This window comes from Micromesistius poutassou, assembly GCF_964030765.1.
Source record: "Micromesistius poutassou genome assembly, chromosome: 21".
In the NCBI taxonomy this organism is placed as follows: Eukaryota; Metazoa; Chordata; class Actinopteri; order Gadiformes; family Gadidae; genus Micromesistius; species Micromesistius poutassou.
Genome location: NC_140291.1, coordinates 12,230,345 through 12,247,563, shown reverse-complemented (window position 1 = coordinate 12,247,563; position 17,219 = coordinate 12,230,345). Strand labels below are relative to the sequence as shown.

Sequence of the window (17,219 nt, the reverse complement as noted above, 5' to 3'; positions counted from 1 at the left end):
CCATTCGTTTAAAAAAAAGGCACACAAGAATCAACCCACTGATTAATGACCAGTGGTCATTGGCTTAAAAACCACTTAAAAACAGGTGTGTCGCACTGTTGGCACTAGTCTATATATGTATAATGAGGTCATCAATCCAATAGTACACCAAAACGTGTCTTACCTTTACCTGCAGTGTTGGCGTGCCTCAACAGGCAGGGCGGCGTCGATTCAACATGATTGGCTAATGGACTGTGTGGATTGATGGAATGTCTTGTCCTGATTGGATTCGGGTCCCTAGGGGGGAGGAGCCAAGTGAAGAACATGTATTACTTAATTTATTGAGACTTCCTTCAGTCTTAGTAGACAGTAATACATTTATTATTTTCCAAGAAGAAATATTGTAGGAGAATAGCGTTAATAAATAATGAAATTCGATTTTTTTCTTCCTTTTTTGGAAAGGAGGGGGATGAAGAAAAACTTGAATTATGATATCAAAATAAATTGAACCCGACCTCAACAGTGTAGTCACTCCTAGATTAAACGTTCACAAATGTTTTTCCAATTTTGTCCAACAAATATTTTGCCCAACAAATAAGACTTGATGGTACTTGATGACGTGTCTACAAAAAGCTCTCTGGTATCTTGTGGTTAACGAAAGGCCCTGCCATGGAGCCGGACGGCAGTCTGCCTCCAGTCAGACCCAGACTGTTCAAATGATGGACCATGTAGCGGCCATGACTAAATGGTAAAATGGTAAATGCACTGCATTTATACAGCGCTTTTCTAACCAGTGGCCGCTTTACAAATCGCCTCACATTCACCCATACATGCACACATTCACACACCGACGGGGGACTCAGCCATGCAAGGCGACAGCAGTTAGGGTCAGATGTCTTTTGCGGACACCTGAGGATGGAACTAGCAACCTTCCGGTTACCAGCCAATCCTCTCTACCTCCTGAGCCACATGCCGCCAACAGGACATCACCCATTGGTTTCCATGCTGAGGGTCGAGGTTTACCCTCTACGGACAGCACCGCTGCGCAGTCATGCGGACACCATCCAAATTTGGTACATTATGGGCAGAACTTGACAGGCCAGTCAGACCAAAAACCCGCTCCTTGTCCACTGTAGTGGCACTCACTCGTACTCCTCTCTACCACTTGTTGGAGTCAACTAACAGCGTTTGCAACGCGAGCGAAAAGACGAGACAATGTTCCTTCGTTTTTTTAAGTGTTTACTTGAAAGTCTTCAAATAAAATACACGTCTTCACACGAACTAACTACGGTCTTACGCACGGTCAAAAAACTGTGTAGCTTCCATCAATGTCAGACTCCAAACTGAATTACGTTACCGCCGTTACTGTTATAACTACAGTGATGTCATTACGTAAAAATCCCAAAACAGAGAATAACATAGTAACCATTTATACCTCACTAAATTATGCATTTTAACAGTTTTACGCATTATGAATTAACATGAAATTACTATTAGCAATCTTTAATAATTTTAAACTAAATATTTATTATAAAGCAATTATTGGCATATTGGCTCTTACATCCACAATATATCAGATGTACATTGACTAAAAAATGGATATAGATAAATGATACAAATACATACTTAAAATAACATCACACAAGGGTGAGGCAAAACATGGATCTCCTCCAACCCTCAAACATGCACACACAGGCAGCATCATGGCCATCGTCAGACTTCTGGGATACCATGGTGATGCAAATGCTAACGAAGATAACACCAATTAATTGGAGAGGAAGGGAGTGCAAGGAAAGGTGCAAGGAAAAATTATACAAAGCCTTATTCAATTAACCAGTATTAAAGATCTCTCTCACACACACACACACACACACACACACACACACACACACACACACACACACACACACACACACACACACACACACACACACACACACACACACACACACACACACACACACACACACTGGGTGTGAGGCTATAAATCACCGTGGCAACCAAGTATTACCTGAGTGTTCTAAATGACATAAGATGCAGCAGCCTCTAATGACTGCTGTTTTTTTTTTAATGTTTCTCCAAAGCAGAAGCAGACTGCATGTGGATCTGCTTCTGCTTCATTAGGGAGATGATCTGCCCGTTCTCCCCACACACATCACCACTGGAAGGAAGCCAACAGAAAACACAGGCACTATATCCAACTTACCAGAGAAACACAGAGGAGCTATAGCTAACTTTACCAGAGACAGAGGAGCTATAGCTAACTCTACCAGAGAGAGAAACAGTGGAGCTTTATCTCACTTTACCAGAGAGAGAGACAGTGGAGCTACAGCTAACTTTACCAGAGAGAAAGAGAGACAGTGGAGCTATTGCTAACTTTACCAGAGAGAAAGAGAAACAGTTGAACTATAGCTAACTTTACCAGAGGGAGACAGTGGAGCTCTATCCCACTTCACCAGAGGGAGACAGTGGAGCTATAGCTAGTTTTAACAGACAGACACACAGGTGTTACAAAGCATTACAGCTATCTTTACAAGAGACACACAGACGCTACAGCTTTCTTTACCACAGACAACTTCCCCGTAGAGATAAACCACTGTACAACATAAAGCTTTTTTCTCTTTTTGGCGGATGGCGCAGCTCAGCAGATCGTGTAGTGACACAGATTAAATCTAATGATTGGCAAAAACAGCAAATTGGACAGATTATTTCCAAGCAGTGGGGGCACAAAGATTAGGGGAAATGAGAACAGAGGACCACAGGGTCACTGCCAGTGCTGTGTGAATGGTAGAATCCCGGAAAAATTGCAGAAATGCTAGTCTTGTGTAAACGCAAAAACTGCTACCTTGAGCGTAAAACTAAATCTGGCAATTTTATGGCACACATATGTAAGCGGCTATATAGAGTGGCACTGTAGCTTACTCAGAATAATGGGTCGACAAATAGATGGCATGTGCGAGAATAAAAGACAAAAAAAAAAAATCTACATTTGGTACTAAAGTACAACAATATAAAACTATAAAAGTCCACTATTGTACAGAAGTGGACGGGAGACGCATTATTTCTAGCTATTTTTCTTGACAACATCAGCATGCTGCTTAAATTTAGCTCTGCCATTTAAAATATATTAACGCGGTCTCTAGTGATCAGAGGTGTTAAACGTAGCACAGTGATGGATGTCTTATCTCATTAGATGTGTTAAGCTGAGGAGGCGCATCTCACAGCTGTATAATATGAAAGAACAAACTTACTTTTCTACTGCTACTGCCATTGCTTTCCCCCAGCTCCAAAACCTGACTTTAACCATAATAAACGGCTGCCTGTACCATAAGTTTACCCTTTATACATTTAGCAGACATCTATAGGTAGATTGCATTGGGATTTGAACCAACAACACTTTCCCTGGAGTCAAACAACAGCTAGATATTGCAGACCTTTCAGACAAACGTATCAATCCATAACAGAGTAACCTTGTCATGGGATATATTTGACCGTACATCTGAGTTCCTGCAGTTTGTTTAAAAATCAAATTCATGCCTTTTAAGACCTTTATAATTTAAGACCGGAATCATTTTGAAACGATAGATTATTTCATAGAAAGGAGAGACAATTCATTCAGCCACAGCACTCTGAATAGTAGGCCGTATACAGTTACATGAATAATAATAAGGGTTCATATTGCTTCCAAGTTTTATTTTTTTGTATTTAGGGAAACTGGATATAGGCAGGATCATCAGTACTATAGAATTACCATTCTTCATGAACAGGCATAGAAGCAATCCATAAAGCTAAATGTAGTTTTTCTTCAGTGTGTACAGTGAAGCAACTATGATTCATGAGTTTTCAAGAATTCAACAGGTGAACTCAAAAGGTAAACAGACCAACCAACCCCAATGCTATTTAAAGAAACACACACACTGTTCATTTTACAGTAAGTTACTGTGTGCAACACATTCGTCCATCCTTAAACACAACCTTATGCAAATCGAATATCTAGAGAAAAGGTAGGACAATTCACTAAAGAACCCTGTATGAGCATTTGATGAAAAGTTTTCTCACCTTGTGGTTTGCTTTGCTTCCTGGTCACATGGCATAGAGAGGTCGTGACCTTAGGAAACATAAAGTCAATCAATTGTCAACTTTTGTGGGACAATTAAAATCGATTTATATATTATATGGTTATTGTAATCTATTGTAGTTGGGTCAAACATTCTACCTGGGAGCAAATGGCCGGCGTGTCGATTGAAAGATTAATGCCATTATTAATGAATAATTAAATTCATTTAAATTGCTAATTAATTGACAATATAATGAAAAATTAATATGTATAAATAATACATGAATGGATGTTTAATTTGCGTCATATTTGCTAATTGGATGAAGCTGTACCTGTGGAGGGCTGGTCGGCAGGGAGCTCTGATTGGACGGCTGTACCTGTGGACGGCTGGTCCGCAGGGAGCTCTGATTGGACGGCTGTACCTGTGGACGGCTGGTCCGCAGGGAGCTCTGTGGCGGATCCTTCCTCCTTCTCCTGCAGCACCTCCGTGACCAGGGCCATCAGGTTCCCCAGCCTCAGCAGCTCCTTCTGCATGGCCTGCTTTTGCTGAAATCAAACGTTTCCCACAGGCTTTTATCCAAAGTGATATCAGGCAGAGGTCAGGCGTCTAAAGCACTAGGGTATGCCGTTGACCCTGGAGATCAAACCCAATGCCTTTCAACTGGGAGTCATGGATGCACTCACGATGCCGCGAGTGCAAACATTTTTGCATTGTTGGCCCCAGTGGGAATCGAACAAACTAACCTTGGCAGTGATAGTGCCATGCTCTAGCGGTTGAGCTGCAAACAACCCCGTTGAGCTACACAGGACTACAATAAACCACAACAGACAACATAAACATTGAAAGTGACTGAATGTGGTCTTGCAATGTTACAATAGTGGCCTCTCTGCATTGTACAACTATTTAACAGAGCTAAAAACAGATCTGAAACGATGGAACCAATCATGGCAGTGAACAATGCACAGCAAATAAACGCAGCAATGACTCATCTGCCATGGCAGGAGAGGAAACTAAATAGATAAAACAAAGGTCTCTCTAATCGATGGGACACATTCCCTGCTACCCGGCTTCAGCACTTCTTGGAGAACACACAGGAGTTTAGGAAGGGAGTATTAAAGAGAGAGGCTTGACAGAGACACATACAGAGTATTAGAGACAAGAGAGACAGTCCATAGCGCTTTCCAGACGTGTAAATTGATTGCACAGAGGGGGCTCATCAAGTAAACTGTGCTTTAACCAAAATATATAAAGTATTATTTGTATCATTTAAACACTATAATAACTCATAATTATTAGTCATCCATGTTTACTATATTCTTTTTCTTATTCACTCTTCATTATATTAACAACTTTTCCCATTGGGGCAGTAGATCTATTAACTTGAACTTAACTTGAACTTGAATTGATTATTGTTGTGTTGTATCTTTGGGTGTGTTAGTTTGAATCCAGGCCCTAGAAGTCTATGGAATAGCACATCTAGTCACAATAAAAAACATGTGAGTGTGTCTAGTGTGTGTTGTGGTGAACCCAGACCATCTCTAAACCCTAATGTCGTTCACTTTGACTGAAAAAAAACACTAAGCAGATGAAAAAAGTGTAAAGTAGTGAAGATGGATGGTGGAGGGGTTATCTACAAGGGACCATTTCCTGCTACATAAATATAATGCAGTTTAAGAAATATGCTGAGCCTGAAAATTCTCTCTCTCTCTCTCTCTCTCTCTCTCTCTCTCTCTCTCTCTCTCTCTCTCTCTCTCTCTCTCTCTCTCTCTCTCTCTCTCTCTCTCTCTCTCTCTCTCTCTCTCTCTCTCTCTCTCTCTCTCTCTCTCTCTCTCTCTCTCTCTCTCTCTCTCTCTCTCTCTCTCTCTCTCAGAATGCATGGCTGCCCTCTACAGGCCAGTGGGGGACGGTGCAGCTTCTTGGACAGCGCGCACGCCAAGCCAAGGCTGTGACATACTGCTGAGCCAGCAGAAGAGCTTTGATTTATAGCCTCTGCACTGGTGTCTGATGTGGAAACTCCATTCATGTCGACACGAAACAGAGGCCGTAGAGAAGGAGCTCAACAAACTGCATTAGACGTGCTGTGGGTTCTCCATCTCTACTTTCGCTCTACCCCCTGCCTCCGAGCATGTATTCATTTCATCCATAACACTGAAAAAAAAAAAAAACAATAGTCTGTTCGGAGGACGAACCTGTGTGACAAGTAGATCGCTGGAGAATTGTGATGAGTCCATGGAAACGCCGTTATCAATTGCTGCCATGTCACCTGGAAGGAACGAGAACGAACACGCACGCACACGCACACGCACACACATACACATACACACACACACACACACACACACACACACACACACACACACACACACACACACACACACACACTTACTTTCAGGGTTGTACCCCATTCTGAATTATAATTCCAGATCTCTGGAGAGATCGTTTTTTTCCCTGACAGGTATAGCTAGCATGAACTGTGCTACATACAGTTTGACTTAAGATGATGACCTAAAACACAAATTGACACAAAGCTGACTTTTGGCCAGCTCCTCTTAAAAGAGACTAACAGCGGTCTTAAGTTTAAAAGTCTGAGCTGCCAGGGATCCCAAACCAATCTAATAACCTAATAAACCTGTAGGATAAAAACAAACTTTATTACTAGAAAAGCACAGTACACAGCACAAACACTTTTGAGTAACATCACATTCAATCCATCCCTTATGTTATTATTTACACTGAGTTACAAAGAAGATCTCAGCTGAAGTGATGTCTGTGGTGAAATAGTAAGTGTGTACAGGGTTGAATTAAACTGACTTACATTCAGCGGGTGTGTCAAAGAGATCCACAGAGGCCTGGCTGAACTCCACAAAGTCTGGGCTTGGAGGACACACGGGTGGGTTGGCCAGCGGCGTTGCTGAAACGCTGGACTCCTCACATCCAGACTCCCTCCTTGGGCCTTTCTGAGCCTGGCCTTCAAGACGATGACACTGGACCTCGGGAGGATGACCTCTGAAAATCTCTGCTAGAGACGGTAACTCCTCATCTGATGAAGACTCTAGCCTCTGCGCCTTCCTCTTCCTCATAGTGTTCTTTTTGATGGGCGAACAGGCACTCAGACCGCTGCTTTCTGGTCCTTTGTCAGAAGACTCAACAACTTGTGGCACGAGACCGTCAGGGGTTATGGAGCCATTGGTATTGACTAGTACTTCCACGTTGTTGTCCGTATCAATTTGCGTGGCAGACATGGCGGTGGAAATGGACGGTATTGTTTTGGGCTTACGGGTTACGTCATCAAGTTTTCTCTTGGTAGGCTGCTTGGATTTGTTGGCAATTTGCGAGTGCTTTTTACTTCTTGTGGCCACACCAAGTGAGCCGTCTTCAGCTACTTCCAGCGCACTGAAGAGCAGGACTGACTCAGATGTATCAGGGGTTATGGTGCAACGCAGACTTTGCGTTTTACTTTTTGCAGCTTGATTGGGGCTGAGGGCACTAGAGGCCGTGTTCCCCGAGAGACAGCCTACAGCACTATCCTGGCATTTGGTTAAGGTTGCATTGTCCAACTTCAATACTTCCTCTGATTGGACAAGACGCCTCCTCAAGCCTCGGAGTCTTATCCCTGACAAGCTTGTGTTTCGAATTGGTGAATAAGAGGCGGCAACCATATCACCACAAGAGGATTTTTCAATCTCTGGCGGCTTTTCCAATGTTTCCGTTGCTGATTTTTCTGTGGCCTTGGGAATCTGATTTGTTATACATTCAGTTCCTGAAACACAGTCACCCGTCTCAGAAATCAGAGTATTTTTGTCTGACCTAACACTGCTTCTGGTTCCCTTTGGGCTGCCAAGATGGAAGGACTTTCTTTTAGCCACTTTGAAGCTCTTCATCAGCTGTTCAGTGTCGACCTCACTTTCGCTCATATCCTCGTCTTCCTCCCTCTCAACACATTTGATTCGACTGATGGAATCTTCAGTATGTGCACCATCCTGATTGGCTGACTTGATACTCTCAGGGGCAGGGCTTGGTACCGCTGCCACAGTGGGACTTCTACAAGTTGTATCTATTGGTACGAAAGAGGGTGCACTTGCCTCACAAGGACTTATGGTATTAGGAACTTCAACTATAGAGCCATTCATTTGGGTCAAAACTTCAGTCTTGCTCAAAGGAGCCATGGAACCCTCAACAGATTCAACTTGCTCAATTCCTCCGATATCGTCGTCGCAGATACATCCGTTTTTTTTGGTGACCATTACCCCTGTTGGATTCACGTCATCTAATATAATGATTCTAGCTTCCGCAGACGTATGATCCAGATTATCTTGATCTGGGCCAGGTACCATAAACGTCTGTCCTCTTGTAGATATCGCCCTCTTGTTAAGATGCTTTCCAGCAGAACTACCCGGAACTTCCTTGGCAATGTTCTGGGGTCTTCTACTGCGGGTGCTCCTGCCTACTGTGGCACCCACCTCCTCGGTGCTCGGGTAAGTCTCGATTTGAACATGTTCTTCTCCACACCCCAGCCTGCTCTGGGGTCTCTCTGGAACGGCTTCTCCTCCTAGAGTGCCGACTAGAACAAGTGGTTTTGTCCCTCTTGCTGACTTTCTCTTTTGCGGTTTTGCATTTTTCCCTTTCCTCAGCCCTGGTCTCCTGTTAGAGGCAGTTTCCTGTTTCTCTTTTTTAAGGTCAGTATCAATGTCCTGCATCACGTGGCCTGTACGATTGGTGGATTTTATCTCCAACTGGAGCACAGCGGTGTTAAACGCCAGACTGCTGGCTTCTCCTTCCTCATCTTGTTGTTCTTCTCCTTCCTGTGGCGGCTGCTCCTCAGATTGTTCTCGATGCTTTCCTATCATGTTCACATCTGTACTAAGGTCCAACGCTCTCGGTTCTTTAGAAAAATCTTTGTCTGCATCACTGGATTGCTTGTTTGACATCTGCGGTTGGATCTCCACAACACCATCAACAACATCAACACCAACACCGCCATCACCACCCTCAGAGTTGGATTTGGTTTCATAATCACCCGGAATGTGTTGGCGGTGCTCTCCAGTGTCAGCGTGAGGATTGTGTTCTTCACCCACTGGTGATGGGTCATGGGAGATGAGTTGAAGACGTTGTTGTGGTGGAGAGAAGGACCTCTTCCCCCGGCGAGTGTAAACAATCCCGAACACTTGGTCTTCAAGACTTTTGACCTGTTCTTCGGTCTTCTGGTCGGCCTCAGGCTTGGCTCGTCTGAGGATCTTTGTAGAGGTCGACGAAACGCTCCCTGTGGGGGAAGCGGGAGGGCCTTCTGGATTAGAGGTGGGGTCCGGGTGAACCTCGGACACCCGATTCTCTGTGAGAGGAACTTGTAGGAGCCACTGAGAGACTTTCTCCACACTTTTCCTTGTCTGACGCTGGATTTTTTGGGGGTTTTCGGTTTCTTTCTCCGCATCGTCTTTTGGTGCTTGCTGTTGCAGGTCATCGTCAGGAACCAACGTGAGTCGAGATGAGGGATAGTCCAGCTGGGCGAGGCGCTTCTTGCCCCTCGTCCTGGGTCTTGATGTTGCTTTTTCCACCACTTCAGCTATTTCTTGTTTCTTTACTGGCTCTAAGGTAGGGCTGATTCCTACATGGATGCATCTCTTTTCTCCTGAACTCTGTGCCGTTTCACTGAAGCTAGTATCCAAGCCGTCATTTATCACCATCAAACTGTTGGAATCTTCTAAATCCATGAGGCTGGCAAATCCATTGTTGGCTGTGAACATTAATTCATTAATTCTTCCAGCCTGGAATAGGTCACTGACTGTCAATTAGACAATAACTCTTGCATACAATACCAGTAAGTTTTATGTGTATTAATGTCAACATGTAGCATTTTCAAACGGTAGTGTAAACTATATATTTGTATTTAAAATATAATCAAATTATAAATCAATATACGAAAGTACGACTTCTGAACTTCAAAGTATGCAAAAGAACAGCGAATATGTGGAAATGAAAGCTGTAAATAGATATGAATGTGGCATGATTTGTGATCAGCAACATAATAGCATGCCAAATGAGAGACAGGAGTTACCTTCTACGGTGGAGGACTGAGTCCCTAAAAGACCATGTTCCTCACTATCTCCGATGTCATGGTGATTATCAGATGTGTCTCCAGATAAAAACGTGCTTCCTTCAGCTTCCGTCATGCTGGCCAAAAGAGAAAACACACAACAAATAACACTGTTTATAACACTCAAGCCAAGGCAATCTTACAATTGAGGACATTACAAGTCAAAAAATAGCGGCAGCATAATGCAACAACAATCAATAGAAATTAAGTCATGCTTTAGCCTCTAGGCATTGGTTGAATGCAAACACAAGTTTTATGTCTTCTGAAAGTTTCCATAGACACGTTGCAGCTTGTTCAGAATTCTTCAGCTAAACTCCCAACAGAAACCCAAGTGAGAGAACATAGACCTCAAGTGTTAACTTCACTGCATCAGACGCTACTACTGCTCATTAATATAGTTCTGAGGAAGTTTCTTCTTAATATATTGAGGTATTGTAATGGTTTCTTACCTCTGTTGCCTTCTCCTCTGCAGGGACAATCCTGTGAAGTCTGGAGAAACAAAGCTGAGAGTCATCTATTTAACCTCGTCAGTGACACCGACTTGCTCCACATGACCACGAGTAACCAAACATTCAAAAGCAAACCTCAGCATATTAAAGGGACTAGTTCTGATTGGTTCAAATGCCAACTTGCCAATTGCTAACCTTTGATGGCGTCGCTGTGGTTTGAACGATGACCATTCAGACAATTATTCAGTGAAAACAAACTAACGTGGTACTTACAGTTAGTCCTGGTGTCATTTTCATAGGCTTCAATCATATTCTGTAAACCTGTTATTAATCTCTGGAACCCAGGGCTCTCCTGTAAGCTCCTAAATGGGTCAAATAACATAATTGGTTCATTAGAATATTAATTATTGAAATAAGTGTAATGAATTCTTTCACAATTTGCTTACTGTTGACTCACTGAGACTATGAACATCATGTAATGATAAGGTGCTGTAGGTAAGATTTAAGAGCTATAATTTGAATCTAATTTGTTAGCGATGCCAAGCCATAGTCAAAGAGCACCAGCATGCACAATCTCTTCCCTGATTGGTTCAGTGAATCAAACTTGCCTGTCAATCACATGTGCGCAGACAGGAAGGGTGCGTTTGGTTCTTTAAGGTGAGGACCAATCAAAGCTTCTACCAGCTTGTTCGTCCATTTTTCCATACTAGTGATTTTGCATGCATATATGGAATATTGTGATCGTGTTACTAATGTTCTGGTAATCTCCCTTGAATTCACTTGTATTTGCTGTTGTCAATATCAACCACAGAGAACACCATGTTTATAAGAATAACATGGTGCATAAGTCTTCAACCTACCTCTTAGTGACCTTGGCTTTGCAAACCGGGCATTTTGCCTCTCTCTGTTTGGTGCCATCGAGAAGCTTCTGCATGCAGAACCTGGTGAAAACAAACACACATACACAATTATAAAAGCAGAATAACCACCCTAATTTGAACAAATTAACACCGGCCTTCACATGCTGCTGTTATTGATTTATTATTGATAATTTAAGCTGTGTCCTACTCCGGTGTCTGGTGTGTTTTTTGGTTGCTTGTAAAATCGGCTAAAGATATATTTTTTACTTGAAAATACCTAAATACAGTCATTAACGTTACACAAACTTACTTGCAAAACTGATGGTCACATTTAGTCGACACTGGTGTGGTCATCAGTTCAAGGCTAAGTATTGAACAACAAGACGTTAACACATTGTGGATCAAATAAGAAGGGAAGGAATATAGATAGTTATTCATAGAGCATAACGTTATGGAAAACCATACAATATACTGTCACAAATCGGACACTCACCATATAGGACACTGCAGTGTTTCCCAGAGCGCTGATATACCTCTCCTGACATCCTCTGCTCTGGGGCTTTTCATTGTCTCTAAAACTGAAGACATTAAATTCGGAAGAATAAACAAATACATTTTATATTGTTTACAATTGGCCTTTAAGAGGGATCCCGCTTTTAGGGACTTAATTTATCTTGAATTATTGCCGTTATGTGGATGTTGAGGAACCAAGCCTACGAATTGTACTCTTGTGTACTCTTAATGTACTTGTGTACAATAAGATGTAATAAAAGTAACTGATTCTGAAGAAAGTGAAAGTGAACCAAGGTTTGTTGTGGTCACACACTCTCACACCACTACCTGTATCAGATGAAGGCTCAGATCATGACATCGGACCAAAATTAGTAATAGATGGTAAGCAATGTCCCCTGCTAATATATGTGCATCGTTGTTTTCTTCTGTTATCTATAAATGCATTTAATATGTATGTACCTTCTTCAGTATGACTCCAGCGGGAACTCGGCTTTGGTTTCAGGTTTTCCCGCAACTCTCCCCTTCTTCAGGGAATAGACAACACAGCGTCCCGCCACCAGCAACACCGACTAGCGCCCCTACTGTCTGGAGTTCTTCTTCTTCTTCTTCTTCTTTTAATTTCCGGCAGTCTGTATGCCTTTGCGGCACATTGCTGCCACCCACAGGCAAAATAATTAGATAAATAAATAAACCACCAAACAAAAATAAATAAATAAAATAAAATAAATAAAATTAAAATAAATAAATAAAATAAAAATAAAAAGATATATATATATATATATATATATACATGAATATATATATTTCAGACGCAGTCAGTCCATCCTATTTCCATAGGGGTAATCCAGTGGCTGTTATGAAGTCCAGGACAGCTTTTATAGTCCCAGGCTGGTTCTCAGATGGATTTAAGAGGCTCTTTAGCGTAACCGGTGCTGTTCCCAGGCTTTCCACAGCTGCATACAGATGTTCCCTCTGTCGAGTGAGACCAGTGCATTCCATCAGGATATGTTTCACTGTTTGCTGTTTTTTACACGCTCCACATAGTCCATTTTCATGTTTCCCAAGTTTTTGTAGGTCCCATGCGAGTCCGCAATGCCCCAGCCTCAGTCTAGTCATCATGACTGTATGCCTCCTTTCCTTTCCCAAAAAACACTGGCTTTTTGTCACTCTATTCTGCAAGCTGTAATAATGCCTCCCCTTCTTTTCCTTATCCCACTCCTCCTGCCACACAGCCATGATGTTCTTTTTGATGATTGATCTACACTCAGTTATCCCCAGCCTCATTTTTACATCGATTTCTTCCCTTCTTAAAGACCTTTTTGCTGCCCCATCAGCTAACTCATTCCCCTCTATCCCCACATGAGCTGGGACCCACATAAACCCCACTGACTCTCCCACCTGCTCAATCCTGTACATCAGGGTAAGAAGCTCGACCATGAGGTCTGACCTGGCTCCAAGCCCTCCCTCCCTCAATGTCATCAGCACTGACGCAGAGTCAGAGCATATCACAGCTGGCCCTGGCCTGACCTCCTCCACCCACTTCATAGCCCAGATTATTGCGAGCAGCTCTGTGGTGTAAACTGAAACCCCCTCAGACACTCGCCTACACTTAACAACATTCAAATCTGGGATGCAAAAAGCAAACCCAGACTTCCCAGTCCTTGGGTCTTGAGCCCCATCAGTGTATATTTGTATGTACTGTCCCCACGTGTTATTTAGTCTTTCCTTTACAATTCCCCCAACTGTTGCAGTTCTCTCATGAGCTAACACACTTATATCTATCTCCGGCACTGGTATAATCCATGGTGGTATAGTTGGCCAGTACACTACCGGGGCCACCCCCTCCTCCCCAAACTCCATCCTCCCCATTTCCTCATTGACTTTAAAAATGAAACTTTCCCTTTTCACTCTTGCTCCTCCCCACTCCCATGCACCTGCCAGAGCCAGCTCCCCCACATTCTCCCCTTGATGTCCCCTTAATTTACAGATATACTGCATAGCCAGCTTAGCCCTTCTGATACCCAATGGGGTCTCCCCCATTTCCACAAGTAAGGCTGCAATTGGGGTGGAACGGAAGGCCCCACAGACGACTCTCAGCGCCTTTGCCTGCATTACATCTAACTTCTTGAGATTTGTTTTTGCTGCCGTCCCGTAGCACAAACACCCATAGTCTATTCTCGATCTAACCATTGCCCTGTAAATCATCATCTGCGTATCCTGTCCGGCACCCCACAAACTTCCTGATAAGGACCGCATGACATTTATAACTTTATCACACTTTCTCACAATACTGTCTATGTGCTTTTTATAAGTCAGTCTTTCATCACACATTACTCCCAATAATTTAAACTCTTTTACCCTCTCTACTGCTTGCCCATACATTTGCAAACCTTGACCCTCAGTTTTCTTATTGCCAAATACAACATATTTAGTTTTTTCCGTTGAAATCTTAAATCCCCACCTGCTTCCCCATTCCATTATTTTATTTAATGCCTCCTGGATTTTCTCTGTTATGTGTTTGATGTTCCTGCCTCTTTTCCACACTGTTCCGTCGTCCGCAAACAATGCAAAACCAAAACCTGAACCAATGTCTTTAAAAATGTCATTCACCATTATGTTAAATAAAACTGGGCTTATTACACTTCCCTGTGGCGTTCCATTCTCAATGCATGTTCCATTCGACATCGCCTCCCCCACCCTAACCTGGATGACCCTGTTCTTTAAAAAGTCTTGTATCCAGTTTAGCATACGGCCTCTAACCCCTGCATCATACAGCTTAATGATGAGCCCCTCCTTCCACAACATGTCATAAGCCTTTTCAATGTCCAAAAACACTGCAACTACTGCCTCTTTATTTACCATGGCTTTCTTTACATCCGAATCCAGGGAGATCACAGAATCCATGGCATTTCTTCCTCTGCGAAAACCACTTTGAATTAGTGTAAACCACCCCTCCTTCTCCAGTTTGTATACTAATCTATCAGTCACCATTCTTTCCATTATTTTACATATCACTGCTGTTAGTGCAATAGGTCTATACGACCCTGGATGCTCTGCTTCCTTCCCTGGTTTTAAAATTGGGACAACCACTGCCTGTTTCCAGGCTAATGGAAGCCTTCCTTCTTTCCAAACATTATTTATAAGTGCTAACATTTCTTCCACCACTAGATCACCTAGTCTTTTAAAAACCTCATAGCTTATGCCATCCTTCCCTGGTGCTGTTTTCCCCCCATTTTTTATGGCTCTGCGCAACTCTTCCACTGAAAAGTACAAATTAACACAATCAGTGTTATCGTCATTAACCCCAAGTTTAGATACGTTTTTTCTTAGCGTTTCATTCCTCTTTCTAATGCCTTCCTCCCCGATGTTTACTCCCCTATGTACATCCTTAAACTTACTTTCACACATTTGGGCTTTCTCTATATCACTTTTCGCTATAACTCCCTTTTCCTCCAATACTGGCATTTTCCTTTTTCTTCCCACTCCTGACATACGGTGAACTGCTGCCCATATTTCACCAACTGATGTATCCACGCCCAATTTTCCACAATATCTTCTCCAACACTCTTTTTTTGTAACCTTAATTACCCTTCTTGCCTTAGCCCTAAGCCTTTTGTACTCTATCGCATTATTCTCTGTCGGGCACCTTCTTAATAGTCTATATGCACAGTTCCTATCCCTCACTGCTTTATCACAAGCCCTATTCCACCATGGCACACTTACTCTAGTTTTAGAGTTTCTCTTTAAAGGGATGCACTCATATGCACTACTTAATATCATTGAACACAAACTGTTGTTCCACTCATCTATTGTTCCCTCTCCATTCACACTGTCTAGACCACTATCACACTTACTAGAAAACTTCTCCCAGTCTGCCTTCCCATAGTTAAAAAAGGTTGGTCCAGTCTGATCCTCAGTTAACAAAGTTTTCCCAAACTTCAAAAGTATTGGAAAGTGATCACTACCCATTGAGTACCTATCCATATTGTCCCATTCTCCTACCCTTGCGTATTCACTGGATGCTAATGCTAAATCTATGCATGAAACTGCCCCCGTCTTAATTTCAAACCTAGTTGGCCTGCCATCATTCATACATACTAAACCATATTTGTCCATAAAGTCCTCCACTGTGCTCCCATTAGTATCTTTTACCCTGCTTCCCCACAAAGGATTATGTGCATTAAAGTCACCTAGCCAAATAACCGGTACCCCTATCTGTTCCATAATCTCCTCCAAATCTATTATGCTGACTGGCAAGCAGGGATTATAAAAGTTAACTATATTTACCCACTTATTGTTTTCCCACACCTTTACCACCACGCACTCTAGAGAGGAATTTATTTGCACCCTCTGGTACTTCACCTCAGATCTTATAAACGTTGCACACCCTCCTCCTGCTTTCCCACTTCGGTCCTGTCTAATACATTCATACCCTGGCACCACAAAGTCCAAACAGGGTTTGAGCCAAGTTTCCTGGATACACAATACAGCTGGTTTATACTCTCCTTTAAAAATGTCAACATATCTTTTAAACTCTTGGCCATTAGCGATAAGGCTCCTTGCGTTCCATTGTAATAAATAAAACATCAGCAGATTAAGTATCTTCATATTCAGTCATGTCCATTTCCCCTTCTTTACCATTTCCCTCACTCCTGCCTTTGCCCCTCCCTTCTCTCTCCCTCCCTCTCTCCTGCACCTCAAGCTTCTGCCTCATGAATGTGTGTAACTCCTCTGGGCCCATTTCAACCTCCTCAAGAAACCTTTCAGCCGCCTCCACCACAATTTTGATAGCATCAGACCTTTTAGTAATATTCCTTGCTGCCCACACAACATCTACCATGAATGCAAGAAGTGACTTTTTTTCGTCTGTCCGCAATATATCCCCTTTTCCTGGCAACGGGTGAGCACTGGTCCCCACTGGCCTGCTATCTTCCCCTGTGCCCTTAACTTGTCTTATTGCCTCTGCATAAGACATATCCTTCCCAGCTCTTACTTTCTCAACTTCCACAGCTGTTATATGGTACTCACACCCTCTGAAGGAAGTAATATGTTTACCCCCACAATTGCAGCACTTTGTTTTCTCCACCTGGCATTGCTTAAAGTCATGGTCCCCCCCACACTTTCCACATCTCCTGTCCCCTCTACATGCAGCTGCTGCATGCCCAAAACGTTGACACTTGTAACAACGCAATGGTGGACGCCTGTATTCTCTCACTGTAAAACTCATATACCCTAGGAATACTCGTTCTGGCATGGTTTCCTGCTTGAA

General features: G+C 42.8%; 1 protein-coding gene across 4 annotated transcripts in view; it reads right to left on the bottom strand.

Annotated features, from left to right (window-relative positions):
• LOC311367036 (uncharacterized protein) overlaps positions 1–12,453 on the bottom strand; it is a 30,413-nt gene extending 17,960 nt beyond the window's left edge. For 2 of the 4 annotated variants that reach the window (XR_014639658.1, XM_084485846.1), the window contains exons 1-11: positions 11,931–12,026; positions 11,748–11,801; positions 11,438–11,518; positions 10,851–10,939; positions 10,578–10,617; positions 10,090–10,205; positions 6,853–9,768; positions 6,227–6,300; positions 4,369–4,582; positions 4,039–4,087; positions 164–276 (exon numbers count right to left, since the gene is read on the bottom strand). Coding sequence is in view for 3 of the 4 variants with exons in the window: in XM_084485846.1 (XP_084341972.1) it covers positions 164–276; positions 4,039–4,087; positions 4,369–4,582; positions 6,227–6,300; positions 6,853–9,768; positions 10,090–10,205; positions 10,578–10,617; positions 10,851–10,939; positions 11,438–11,518; positions 11,748–11,801; positions 11,931–12,025 (3,841 nt within the window). In the remaining variant the exon portion in view is untranslated. Of the gene's footprint in view, positions 1–163; positions 277–4,038; positions 4,088–4,368; positions 4,583–6,226; positions 6,301–6,852; positions 9,769–10,089; positions 10,206–10,577; positions 10,618–10,850; positions 10,940–11,437; positions 11,519–11,747; positions 11,802–11,930; positions 12,027–12,409 lie in introns of those variants that run through there. The other 2 variants (XM_084485848.1, XM_084485847.1) reach the window with 2 other exon arrangements.
• Positions 12,454–17,219: the final 4,766 nt, after the last annotated feature.